The sequence below is a fragment of the Anarrhichthys ocellatus genome, unplaced genomic scaffold (genome assembly GCF_004355925.1).
Source record: "Anarrhichthys ocellatus isolate YVR2014 unplaced genomic scaffold, GSC_Weel_1.0 scaffold23, whole genome shotgun sequence".
In the NCBI taxonomy this organism is placed as follows: Eukaryota; Metazoa; Chordata; class Actinopteri; order Perciformes; family Anarhichadidae; genus Anarrhichthys; species Anarrhichthys ocellatus.
Window position 1 is genome coordinate 2,664,027 of NW_022280053.1, and position 14,209 is coordinate 2,678,235.

The following is a 14,209-nucleotide window of genomic DNA, read 5'->3' on the forward strand; positions in this document are numbered from 1 at the left end:
TATTATTATTATTATTATTATTATTATTATTTATGACCTCTCCGATTCTCCCATAAGGATTAGCTACAATAGAGGTGATATGACTGTAATATAGGCTAATATTATCCCCCATGAGAAACTTACGCGTGAGGTTATGTTTAAGCCCTTTGTGTGCCCTGTCCTCCTTACTCTACCCCGGCCCACTACGTCTATGCCAGGACACACGCACCCACAAACACCCGCGTACGTACACACACACACACACACAGATCCCGGCCAACTGCTGCGGCAGGTGGCCCGCACTGCTAAGCCCCTCCAGCAATTATCCTCACTGGGATCCTGTCTCCACGACAACAGCCGCCGCGATGCCTCGGCGATGAGTGACTTCCTTGTTTTCACTTGCGGATTAACAATGCGATTCTAAATGCTCATTAACAACTCCTCAAGTGCAAAAGTTTGCATCGGTGAGTGCGCTCTCTGACCTCCTGACCACATCAGTTTATAAGGGGACTTATGAACACAACATCTGTAATAAAAGATTTCCGATTGCATACAGGAATAGCAAGCTGCCGTTGTGCATTTACACGGAAATAAAGCACGAAGAAAATAGTACTCTGCATGCCCTTCCTCGTCTCTTCCATGGCTTTTATGACCATTTCTGTCCCCCATCCCCCAAAATATTTTCTGTCACCGCCGGCGCCTTGCCCTCTCTCTCCTCTTTATTTCTTCCTCCACTTATAGGAGTTTCTAAGTTATATTGCTAGCAAGGGGAATAAAAGTAGGGACACGCTCAGAGAACACAATTTATTTTGTTTTGGAGAAACATCGAATGAAATGACCCTCCCATTAAAAAGGCCACAGAGGCAAAGAGAAAGGGATATTGCTTTTTCACTTATAACGTTAATCTTATATTTTGTTGGAGGTTTTTCCATCATACTGGTTCTTGTTACCCTGAGAGAAGATGCTGTGTCTGTCTGCGTGTCTGTGTGTGTGTTGCCTCAAAAAATGTGTACATCCATGAGAGTGTATGTGTTCCGTACACGTATGCAATTACAAATCCTTTGAATTTGATTACTTGAAATGGTGATTATTCGCTTGCTGTTTAAACGTCTAACGGCAGTGTAAATGTGTCTTAGGTGTGTGTGTTTATGTGGGTGGGTGTTGTTTATGTATGTGTGTGTGTGTGTATGTGCAACCAAAAGTAAATGTTTGCCATAGGCATGTGTGACTGTGCTAGAGGAGGAGAGAAGAAGGACAGAGCGGGGACACCATGCTGCTCCAAAGCAGCAGCAAAAGCTTGACCGGCGCAGATCACCACAGTCTGACCCGGACGAGTTATATTAGGAACCTATCTTAAAATTAGGTAATGCTTACAGCCGATACAGTGCACTGAACAACAGAATATTAAGGAGAATTGCTTTTTTTTTTTTTTTTCTTTGAGTGCACTGATGAGGTGAATTCAGGTAAAAGCTATTATCTTTTATTGATGTCTGTTATTAAATCTAAAGCAATCACAAAGCAGGAGATGTAGATAAAGGGAGGCAGACGGGCTGGAAAAGGATTTAAAGCTTTGAGATGAAATTACGTGGCTTGTGCAACAGAGATCTTCATATTTTACCTTTTGTGTTTCTTAAAGAGTACTCCTCAGATTTACAAATTTCCCTTTGAATTATCACTCAAATCTTTTGGCCAGTCTTTTTCTCACACATGTCCAAACACTGGCTCTGTAGCGTCTATATTTAGCATTGCACTCCTCATGACGGATATTAATTTCAAAAGATAAACAAAATTGAGCAGCAGAACAAGATGAGTTTTTACTCGAAACATGGCACTTACATTACCCACAATGCAACTTGAGCACCACTGTTTAAACCAGACATGCATGTATTTTATAGTAATGCAGCCTTGAGCCGATAGCGTCAAGCAGCGGTGAGAAGCGGGCTACAGTCTGGTACCCTCCCTTTAGTCTTCAGACCCAACCGACGCCGACTCATGTGACACCACTTGAGGCAATTACAAATGACATGCAAATTATTGTCTCATTCATACGCTAGAATGGGAGCAGGTTTCCTGTAAACACACCCGATGTTAAGAATCAGTGTGCTTCATCTTTTATTGAGCTGCTGTGTTAGAGACGTTAAAGGGAAATTCTGGTATTTGTTGTCATAATTCTTGGTTATAATAACATTTCACTCACCACCTCTATCGTACAGATTGGAGGTGGACTCCAGGACGAACAATTTCAATCGCACCGATCAGTGCATGCGTCTGCTATAGATTTCAAGAACGTTTCAAATCAACAGAAATCATGTCAAACAGCTGCCTATGAGTCTGACACAGAAAGTTTCTCCTTAGATACTCATCGTCCTTGCCCTGACTAAGGTTCTTCTTGATGCATCCCATATTTCCACTTTTTCCCCAAGTTTTTAAAATTTGGGGAATGGGGACTAGAGTGGCAAATAGTGCGAGTCTCCTACAGCTCTTCAAACATTTCAGATCGACAGAAATCTTCTCAAATACGTGTCTCCAGGCATTTCCAGGGGACTTCTTTCTGTCTGTATTTTTGAGACGGATTCTGCTGCACTGAAGTTTTGTTGGAAAGCTAAGAGGCTCACGCTCACTCGCACTTGTCTGTATTTCCCAAATGTCTATGGAGGTGGTAAGTACAATTTTATCATGAAGAATAGTCATAAGGGACACAAATATGATAATAACATCCAGGTACAAATTTCCCTTTGAATTATCACTCAAATCTTTTGGCCAGTCTTTTTCTCACACATGTCCAAACACTGGCTCTGTAGCGTCTATATACTTATGGCCTCTCCTCTCCAAACAGCCATCAGTCCTTAGATCCTGATGGCGAGACAAGGCGGTTTGCTAAGTTCACCTCAGGCTTTCTAAGCCCCTGCGGCCAATCCTTCTTAGTCTCACCTGAGTCAGGGATAAATCTCACTTATAACTATCCTTCTATTCTGCCAACACATCTAAACACACTCTGATCACTTTCAACTGTGTCCTAATGGGGAGGCATGCCATTACATCACTACACCCTCCCCCACCTACCTTGTTCGTACAGTCACTCTCTCTGTCGCTCTCTCTAGCTGCCTGTTTCTTTCTCTGTGTTCCCTTCGTTAATTATGCCCTGCACTGTCAAACCTGCTCATGCTGCGCCCGAATTCCCCTCAGAGGGTTTATTATTAGGACACTGGCCACCTGGGCTGGCTTTAACCCCAGGGAGGTGCATCAGGGATGGCCCATTGCTGGGTGTGGGTGGCCCGTCCGCGTGGCCCGTCCGCGTGGCCTCAATGGCCCACTGCTGGGCAGGGCAGGCCAGCCGGGCCTGGCAGGGCTACACTGGGCAGGGAGTATGAGGTATGGCCATAGGCCCAGTCTGGGAAGCACTGATCCACGCTACCAGCTGCCATCTTCCTCCCCTTCCTGCATGCTCCCCTTCCGCTGCTGCGCAGCTTCTCTCTCTTCTCATGTCTATTTTTAGAGCTGGCAGATTTCAACCTTCTAAAACGGGCAAATGTGTTGTGGAACAGGAAGGTGTGTCTTTCTTAGACATACTACCGTGCGCAGTCAGCCAACTCGTGCACACGTTTCGCACACCCCTGCTGGTCCCCCCGCTAAGGTGAGGCACACTGTACATTCCCGTACACATGCACGCATCCCATTTGCATTCGGCTGCTCTCGGGACCCAAGGGAGGTGGTTGATTGAAGGTTTCGGTTCAAAACCAAAAAGCGAAATAACAAACAACTGTACGATGAGAGCTTTTTGAATGCAGCGTTTTTATATCGACACTGTGTGTACTACTGTGTGGAACTGTGGTCTGATTTCATCTTTCTGCTTAGCTAAGCTTGGATCTTCCTCACCTCTCCCTCATCATTAACTATCCCCCTCTCCAACACCCCCCCCTCATGCCTCCTTACTCCATCATCCTCAACCGCAAGCTACGACTCGAGCTATCATACAGGGGAACTACAAAGAAACTACTGAAGCTCCTAACACGGCACTAGTGACAGTAGCATCTTTGTCAAAGTGCTGGAAGCCCGTCATGTTGGAAGAAGCCAACATGCTGGCCTTTTTGGCTGAGGAGGAAGGATGCTGCATTCCCAGGGAATAAGAGAGATAAATAGAGTGGGGGAAAAAAATGCATCCCTGTGGAGATGGAGGGACCAAAAACGACTGTAAACCTATGCAAGCAGAGAAAGCGACAGAGTTCCTCAACATCAAAACCCCCCCAAAAGTGAATTTTCCCATAGTTTTTTTGGAGCATACTGTAGCACTCGTAGGGTGATGGGAGCAGGGGGAAATATTATTTAGCATCCTCCGCAGTATGTCTCAAGTCTTATTAAGGATGAGCAGCTCTGCGCATTGGGTGATGCAGTCTAATTTCTTTTTTTTAACTTGCAGTGCCCCGACATTCCCTTGACTTGTGGGATTGCTGAATGAGTGAATGTAGATGTACACCAATTGGATAAGAAACCGGCTTTTCTGTAAAGCTGCCAAATCCGGGGGCAATTGGAAGAGGAAAAAAAAATGCTGCTTGCATGAAAAGAAATGATCTGTATACTAATAACCCTTAACTAATACTCCGTCAGTGTGTCCGAAAGAAAGATGGAGCAGATGTAATAACCTTGATTAAAGTGTCCCCAAGTGATATGCAGTGATTCCTAACCCAAAGTGCTTAGATTGTCATTTGAAAAATATGGATTATTACATGCCAGAAAAGTAATTTTTTGCTCAATAGGACCTTACATAGCCAAAGATTAGTCAAATAATGATCTAGTGACAGTGTTAAACCTACTCAGCTCTCTCATTATGTCGGCATTTGAGTCTGACATCCCTCATTTCTTAAGTAAACTTTCATCTCACAGCTTCTTCATTCTCTAAATCCCCAGTCAGCAGTAGGGGGCCTGGTTCAATCCCCCCACAGTCGCAGATGATCTGAGAAGAACTACAACTTTCCACTGTAACGACCCCGTCTGAAGTGAAAGTGCTGACTAAGACCAAACTCCTTCCCGTCCCGCCCTCTGTCCCTCTTTCTCTCTCTCGCCGGCTTAGCAGGGCACTCTGGATCCTTAGAATGGAGCGACGCTGGCCAACCCTTGTAAGGAAGCCCATTAAGGAACCCATCAATATTTCATCATTGCTCACTCAGAAACATAGTTATAGAAGTTTCCAGGCCAGGGCCATTAGGGGGCAGACGTCAATACGTTATGGCAGCGAGCATCTCTCTTCAATTCTCCCCCCTTCTCCCCCTTGTCTCTGTCCGTCTCCTGTCTCAGGAGAAAGTCATCGGAGAGGCTTTCTCAAGACAAGGTTTCCGCTACCTCTACATTAAACAAATCATTAACCGTTAGGTATCCAAGGAGCGCAAGATCCTTTCCTGCTCCTGTCAAATGACCCCAAGTACTGTTATTAGTCTCCGTGTAAGGCAGGAAGGAAGGAAGGGAGGAAAACTGGGGGCGGAGGTTTGTTTGTTAAATCTGTTCTAAGGTAACAAATCTCCAGTCGTACAGGATGCAAATACCTAATTAACAGCATGACATGATGTGATGCAGACGAGCTTAAACACTCTCCAGAAACACTTGTTGTGAGATCCTGACTCATGGCTGTTTAGACAAGTCTGGCACCTTCAATACTGGCCAACTCAGTGAGTGGACAGTCGGTGACAGCGGGGCGATCATCAAGAGGATGAACTTGCAGTCTCTCTCTCACACTCTCTCACACACACACACACACACACACACACACACACACACACACAGTGAGTCAAACCTCAAATATAAAACTTTCTTCTGAAGAGGCGGTGGGAAGTTTAATTGCAGTCTTCTTAGTATTGCAATGATTTTATAACCCGTATTTCAAATTATTACACTTGCATTAGCTGGGATGGGAACTAGCCTGCAGGCTAAAGTGTGTTAAATATCGCTGTAGCAGACATTTTAACGAGTTTTCCCGCAGCTCACCCTTCAGTGTCCTTGGAACTAAAAAGGTCCCACTATATGCATTTTACCAGAGGAAATGTGAGGTCCTCTAATCAAACCGGATCCCAGGCTGCCAAGTCCATACTAATGTAAACAACACCTCCGGATCTCTCTAAGGGAGGTCGAGTCCTGCCAAGTCATTGCACTTATGTCATCCCTTTCAGCTCCCTATAGCCCTTACAGTGTGAATTCTGCTGTGTGAATATCTGTCATTACTTTTCACTGTTGTCACTATTCAGCTTAATTGCATAACCCCGTGACCTTGTTGATTTTCAAAATAATAGTTTTCAACTTTTTACACTTCTATGCGTCTTACAAGTGACTTAAACTGTATTTAAATGAAGACCAACCAAGGTGTTCTGCATGTGTGGAGCACCTGTTTGCATTGTTCACACTCTTTACGCTTCAAAACAATATACATAATATATACATTTTATATGGATTTTGAAGTTATTCATGAAGGTGTAAAAGATGCAGTACGAGTCCCGAGGTGAACTCACCAGAGTGCAGAACCTCTCGGGCGGGTTTCCGCATGTGATTCCAGGCGGATCCACCTTGATCCGCATGTATTCCCGCATGGACGCGGTTTTCGGCTGGCACGCGTACTGCTCCCACACCGAGCCCTCATCCGTGCTCACCAGGGACTTGCACAGTTCGTACTGGCCCAGAGTGGAGGCTAAGCAGTGCAGCAGCAGCAGACACACGGCCTGGAGGAGCATGGCAGGCTGGGGGGGGTGTTTTTGGAGCGGGGTCCGGCACAAGGTGAGGGGGCCACGGAGCTCAGAGGAGAGGTGAGGTGCATGGAGTGGTAATCATAAGGAAGTGGTGGACATCCCTACCGCCATACTGCTGTACTGTGAATGGAGAGGTACAGGTAGATTGGCACAGCTCGCCTCCGGGCTTATAGATGCCCTAAACGACAAGAGGTCGCTGTGTCGGGAACTTTCGCTCAGTGTCTCTTCACAGATATCGACGGACTCCACAGAGCCGAGAGGGGGACACTGTCTTGTTTCGACGTCTGACTTCCTGGTGAAGATGAGCGGTGGGTGGAGAGGCGGATAATGTTACAGAGATGAATCTCGGCATACACTTTAACCATAGTGTTGCAGGGTGTTGGGTGAGAGAGGTTCACGCGGGTCCATGTCTCAGAGAGCGGTGTCCTGCTGGGAAACAGTGGAGCTGGTCGGAGAGGACGCTGCGTCTTCAGGTATATCCATTGGACGTTTTGCACTGGCCGAGCTCCTCTGATTGTCCTGTGGCGAAATGAGGACAAATGTAGGGAGTTGGTGTGATGAGCAACGTATCCTCATTCATTCAGCACATCCTTAATCTCTCTGTAAATGCAAAGATACACTTTGTCAGAGCACAGTTTGAGATGACATGCATCCAGCATGGTATTTCTCACTTGCATGAATAAACGTCTAATGTAAGTCTTTGAAATATAGGCTGCATGCGGGTGGGTGGGTGGGTTGTGTTCTCATTTAGTTGCATAATTAACTCCTTAATTATTATAGGCCTAGTAATGGGCGGTAATTTAGCTTGGAAATTTAAAAAACCACCACATTCGTCTTCAGACTATATGAGGAGAACTTTTAAGTGGATGTGTGGCACAATAACTTGGTTACAAGCAGGGCAAGTTTGGTTAAATCCGCCTCTAACCGTCGGCGATATTTAACATGAAAAGTTGTAAATGAAAACACGCAGCTTTGTTTGGATAACATTGGCACGCACACCGGTGGCACCAGGCAGCAGCACGTGTTTTTACGCGCAGAGTTGTATAGGCTCTCCAATGCTGGATATAGAGGGTAGGCTACAGATGTTTGTTTTTAAAATAACTGCACTGCAAGAAATATCAATCTGAGGAGGCATTTAATTGCCTATATCGCCTATTTTCATAAATTACGAGAATATATGCAAAATGACAGTTATACGCACACATCATCTTCATTTTCTTGAATCAAGTGCCATTTTCTAGAGATTTTCTTGATTATTGGCCTACTCTCTTACTCCAGCATATTCTCATTAATCTAATAACAAACGTCAAGATAAACGAACTGCACAGGAAGTAGTTCGTGCCGGATTTATTCACTTTTTAAAATTATAATTTGATTTTAAACTGATTTTAATACATGAATAAATATATATTTATTCCATGGTCGACACTTTTTGCAGCGTGCCCTCGTTTATCTTAATCCGACTGTCACCCCACACTGACAGAAGCCAGGTCCTCGCGCAAGCTGTCCCGCACAGCCCGTGCACTCGGACTTACTTCAGCTGACAAGTGAAGTCGTCAAAGCTATTTCCCGGCGCTGACAGTGTTGTAGGGGTGTGTCGGCTACAGTAGTGCCCCCCCGCCGCGCAGCATCGCTCGCACTACATGTGTGTTGCACATTCCGAGACCAATGCGTTTTAACGCATGAAATAGTGCGAATGAAGCCGAAAGTCCCCCTCACCACTCCGATTATCCCGGAGTGGTTTCGGATATTGTGTTGCAACTCAGTGCAGCTTCTTCTCGGTGCAGACTTCGAAGAGCTTTGGCAAAAATGCATCGTGTTGCGAGATGTTTTGTCAAATCAGATAAAGCACTTACTTCTAACATGCATCCGCGAGTGAGGTCCGGGAACATGCACGTCCCCGTCTTTGGGCAAAAAAAAAGATGCCCCCCCCCCCCGATCATCCACTGAACTCGTTCCACGCCGCGGTCCTCGCTGTACTCCCGTTATCTGGCTGCCCCGTCTCGCTGTTTGTTTTTGCTCTTCTCCCGGATACTTTTTTTTTTTTTTAATCACACCGTGGATGACTGCGCACGGTAGATCGGTGTCCTAGATCTGGAAAGGGCTGGGAAAAGAGGAGTGAAATCCAGCGTCAAGGAGTATCAAAAGTATAAAATATTGACTTTGAGGAAAGGCTTGTGCCCGCCCTTCTTCCCCCCTCTCCTCCTCCTCTTCCTCTTCCTACTTTACAAGCTTGGGTTTACCCGGGATGCTCAAGGGCAGAAAGAAAGCGAGAAAAAAGGCTTTATGGAAAATATCACCCTCCCTCCTTCTCCTCCCTCCCTCTCTCTCTTGCTCTCTCTTGCTCTCTCTGTCTCTCTCTCTCTCTCTCTCTCTCTCTCTCTCTCTCTCTCTCTCTCTCTCTCTCTCTCTCCCTCTCTCTCTCTCTTTGTTAATGCCCAGGCTAAATCCTTTTACCATCACTTTCAATCACTATCTGAGCTTTTATCTGCTCCGGCCCTGCTGCCTGAACTGGGGCGGTGCTCCTGCTCCAAACTGTAACCCACCAGGACCGGTCCGCATTCTGCACCCTGCTCGCTTGAAGGACCAATGGGGCCGGTGTTACTGTACTTTCGCCCTTAATCTGTCCAGATGTGTAAAAAAACAACAAAAAAAAAAAAAAAAACGCTGTTCATGTGGAGAGTGAACTCACAGCTGTCCCTGCGTAAAAAAATTTAAAAAACATTTATACTGATGAGACTTGTAATGTGTCTGCAGCTGTACTGATTGTATATGTACGTGACCTTATCGTACTTTATTATATTATTTATAACATTTAGAACATCAACTGGATATTAACTTTTGCTGTTTCTTCAGCCAGCAGTACGTGTGATATTAGTTAAGTTTATTGCACATGGTTATCAGTGGATCTGAACCTAGTTCAAATGTACACAGGTCAGGTACAATGATGTGTAACGGTCCCATCCTGCAGCAGAGTGGTGCGCTGCCCGTGGTGCTGATATGGAGCGGGGCCTTTAGCCATGTTACTCCTGTTAATCCCCCTCAGCTGTGTGTTGCGGTTGTTGCTCTCCATGCTTCAATAGTCCGTGGAGTTGCAAATCAATGCAGGGTGTGGGGTAATTCAGTGGTACCCAAATTGGGGGTGCAGCTACAGCAGTGATGTCACGGTGGACTGACGCATCCTGGAGTACACTTCTGTGTCACTACAGGATGGCGAGAAGCAGATTTGTTTATATTCGTTTCTTTAAAAGGACAGTGACATCACTGTTGGGTGAGGTTACGGGTGCGACAAAGCACACTTTGAAACCCGCCCAGAGGTGAAACGAGCTCGACGCTTTCAAGCTTTTACAGCCTGACGTTGATGATGTGAGGGACCTGCTGCAGCATCCGCAAGAACCCTATAAAGGCCCCTGCACCTCATTTTGGAAACCACTGGAGTTACTAACACCTTTGTACTGAAAATGCCGGAACAGATGTGCATAATCAGTCCAAAGTGAGCCAGGACAGTGTAATTCACACTTCAGAGACTGAATGGCCGGGGCTGACATTATTCACACCTCTGGTCACATTTTAGGGCAACGGAAGAGGCCAAAAGACGAGGGGGGCAGAGGGAGAACGAGATGTATGATTCAGTGGAAATTATGGACGTCTGTATAACACTGGCAGTACACCCAGGAGAGGATCGATAGTTTGTCCTTGCAGGGCCTTCCCTCTCTTTTTGCATCTTTGCGATGAGCCTTAACCCTTTTTTGTACTGCTGAGGTGTTTTTAGAGGAGAGGAGCCCCCCCCCCCCTCTCCACTACACTGTTAACAGTGCCAGACTGAAAGACAAATTCCCCCCTCGGGGATCAATAGAACATCACAAATACGGCATTCGCTGCTATAACAGGCTCTTGATATAGAATAGCACAGGTCTTTAATCGACGCTGCACGAGGGCAAAGGGGGAAAAAGAGGCCTGCTGCATTTGTCAAACGGCCTCTTGAGTCAAAGATGAAACACCAACTACGTGCAATTTGGTTGAGAAAAAAGTAAAAAGCTTATATTTTACTTTCAGTATTAGACTTTCAAAGGTTTTCAGATATTCTTATGTGCAACAAACATTTTTTTTTCTTCTTCTCGCTTGCTTGGTGTGAGCGATTTTAAAGCAGAGGGTCATCACTGATTCAGCGCTGGTCAGAGAGCCTCAGCCGTGCTGGAAATGTGACTTAGCATGATTAAGCTCCCAACATTTATTTCACCAATGGATAAGGATTACATGTGTAGGCAGAGAAGCTGGTTGCATTTTGTTGCACCCTCTGTGATTAACCCCTCTGTGCTTCTCACAAAAATCCTGATCATATTTAGCCAACTGCACATTTTCCACATCTGGATGAGTTTTAAAACTTAGCTAAATTCACTCGAACGTGCATCAGTAACTTAATAGAAAATGTCAACCCTCAACATGATGAATGAGTGATTTTGTGTTTTGGAATTCAATTATGTCTAACTAAACAAGAGCATCAATAACAATAGAACAGCCTGTCCTGGCTAATAGACCTGTACACGCCACACTATGTAGCACAACAAGGCATTGCAGTATTCATTTCCTGCAACAATGTTGGCGACCATGCTGTGTTCAAAGTGTAAAATTAGACATCCTTCTTCAAAACGGGCTTAATTGTGATTTGGCTGCGTGTGAACATTATGTAATTTCTGTGATTTATTGAACATGATATAGAAATCTGCTCCGTGAATCATTCGGCTCCCCGGAGTGGGCTCACCAAATCTGAAAAGTTGTGTCAAATGCTGAGTGTCAGTAAGTGGAAAGAAAAGAAAAATCAGATGACGGCACTAGTTTGCTTGTTTTTTATTTTCTTCTTTTTTTTGTCACCCTCCATCTTTCTCTATACTCTCCCTCTGTTTCACTCTCACTCTCGCCGCGCTTGTGTTTTGGCAGCGGACAGAACTGTCGGAGTAGCCTGGCTGGCAGACCTTGATAAAAAATATACCCTTCATCGTGGCAGCCTGCAGAGTTTGGACAAGGTTCAGGACGAGCCTCATCCCTCCCCCTATCTCTCGCTATTTGCCGAAAAAGGATGACGCAAAAGTCAACTTGTGCGGGAGTCACGCTCTCACATAAATCAGTTTGGAACTTTGGGAAGGCCACCAAACAAGTTGGGCATGATCAGAAATAATTTATCTATCCATCATGAAATGCTTTGACCAGATGGCCAGGCTGTAATCAAACACACACACACACACACACACACACACAGATACACTTTTCTGTATGTATTTTTTAGGTTTATATTCTAAAAGCTTTGATTGGTTTCATATCTAACATTCCATGCCCCTTTTCCCCCTTTTGGTCAGTAAACCTTTTGTTAACCTCCCAGACTACACAACACCTGTCACTATGGACATATGACAGCCAAATGGGTCCTCCAGAAAAGGAATAGAGACACACACAAAGAGAGAGAGAGAGAGACGAACATGCACACATACACCAATCATGGTCTCCTAGCAACTCCTAGTTAGTGGTCCTACCTTGGGAGTGATGCTCTTTTCACTTGCATCAGGTGTTTGCCCACAAGGGAAACCAGAAATATCCTTGGAGTGACCCTGAAACACAGACACATTTCACCTCATTTCCCACAAACCACATCCAACCCTTTTACCCACTCAACCCCAAAATATATTTCTGAGTTTACCTTTTTTTTTTTTTTGTCAACCCCTTCTGCTGCTATACTTTAATAGAGCTTGAGGCTGACCTCTCTGTTGTTTGTCCTGAGAAGCCGGATTGGTTGAAAGCGGATGCAGTGGTTAAGTATCCAAAAGAAGTGAGCTGTAATGAGCTGGAATAACACCTGAGGGCTCATCCTTCTACATCGCATAGCAGTCACTTTATAAGAAGGGATGACAAGCCGTCGACTCTGAGATTTAGCTGCATCTGAGGAGGGCCCCAGTCGGTGTCCTGTCCCACACTGGGCCAGCAGCAGAAACACTAATCTACTGTGGTGTGTGTGTGTGTGTGTGTGTGTGTGTGTGTGGGTGTGTGTGGGTGTATGAGAGAGAGAGAGAGAGAGAGAGAGAGCGAGAAAGAGGGTTTGAGCATACAAAAGAGGCATTGTTTATATCTATTTTTTTTTTGGGTGTGTGTATGCAGCGTTGCCGGGGTGTGGAAGGTGAATCCATGAGTGTACACATTTGTGTGTGTGTGTGTGTGTGTGTGTGTGTGTGTGTGTGTGTGTGTGTGTGTGTGTGCTGTGTTTGTGTGTCGCGGCTTCTTTTCTGCTTGTCGGTCCGCAGCACGACTGAACCTCCTCAGTGTCCCCGTGTGATCCAGTGATCGATGCAAACCTCTGGAGGTGCCTTTCTCCCCCCCCCCTCTCTCTCTCCCTCTCTCTTTCTTTCTAAGACACGCACAAGACCGCTCCTCAACACCGCAAAGTGTCTGTCGCCACTGAAGGTTACGGTAACAAACCCGGCGTCTCGCTCACCCTCTTACTCAATGGATCAATCAATAAGTCATCCACTTCCTCATTCCTCTTCACTCACTCATCTATCCACGTCACCAAATGCTAAGTTGCACTCGCCGTATGACATGACTGATGCGGTCACTCAGACGGACACACTGCTCACTCACTCATTCATGTGTTGTGTGAATGAGTGAGCTCATTGATCACAGACTCACTCGGGTCTGGTTTACATATGTGGACGATTTATCGAAGTGGAGTTTACTGTTTGTTGTTGTCATGTTTGTGTACTGATGTGCTGTTGTCTACAAGGAGTTTCTGAAGGGATCTCGTGATAGGAGGCTGAAATTGTACAGTGATACGGTGAAGGTGTATGTGTGTGTGAACATGGTGGAGGTGCGAAATTATTTATTATTATATATTATTTATATATAAGTTTTGTTTTACAATATCAAATCCCCTATGTTCTATCTCAGTATTTTGCAGTTAGTGTACCCTTTAATCGTTTTATTCTTTCTTTTGTTGTGTTCCTGGAGCGATTTTGCTACAATCCACAATTTGTTTGATTTGGTTTCCAGCTGTGAGCTGCTCCTGCATTTGCTAATAAATTAAACAAAACATCACTGCATATTTTTTTTTTGGTATACATACACTCAAGCTTATAAATAGTAGTATGTCTCTACTCTCTGTCTAGCTCTCTGACACTTCAGTAGAAAGGTAAATTTTCAAATTAAAATGGAAAAGTTAGTAGACGATGCAAAAAAAGATGGTCTATGTGGGAGAGGCCAATATATCTTGACTGTTGGCCTCGTATGGAATCATGATTAACCACATCATAGGTCTTTTTTTTAAACTTAAAAAAGCCTCTCTAGAGCCACAATAGACAAGATGAGAGTGTTTTCAGAAGTTAGTATTTCCCATGAGCACTAAGTTGACTTTGACAAATGAAATGAGTGCTGCTTTAATGACTCCTTTCTTTTGATATGCTGGCTAGGTCATGGGAGATCTCAAATTGGGATTTCAGATGAGAGAGGGTTGAGAAATC

At 45.0% G+C, this 14,209-nt stretch overlaps 1 protein-coding gene across 1 annotated transcript in view; it reads right to left on the minus strand.

The window, feature by feature from the left end:
- Positions 1 to 9,043, minus strand: part of ntng2b (netrin g2b) — a 54,748-nt gene extending 45,705 nt beyond the window's left edge. Inside the window, 4 exon segments of the mRNA XM_031859865.1 lie at positions 6,474 to 6,704; positions 6,706 to 6,745; positions 6,747 to 7,307; positions 8,564 to 9,043. Of these exon segments, the coding sequence (XP_031715725.1) occupies positions 6,474 to 6,704; positions 6,706 to 6,745; positions 6,747 to 6,775 (300 nt within the window). The 5' untranslated portion in view covers positions 6,776 to 7,307; positions 8,564 to 9,043.
- Positions 9,044 to 14,209: the final 5,166 nt, after the last annotated feature.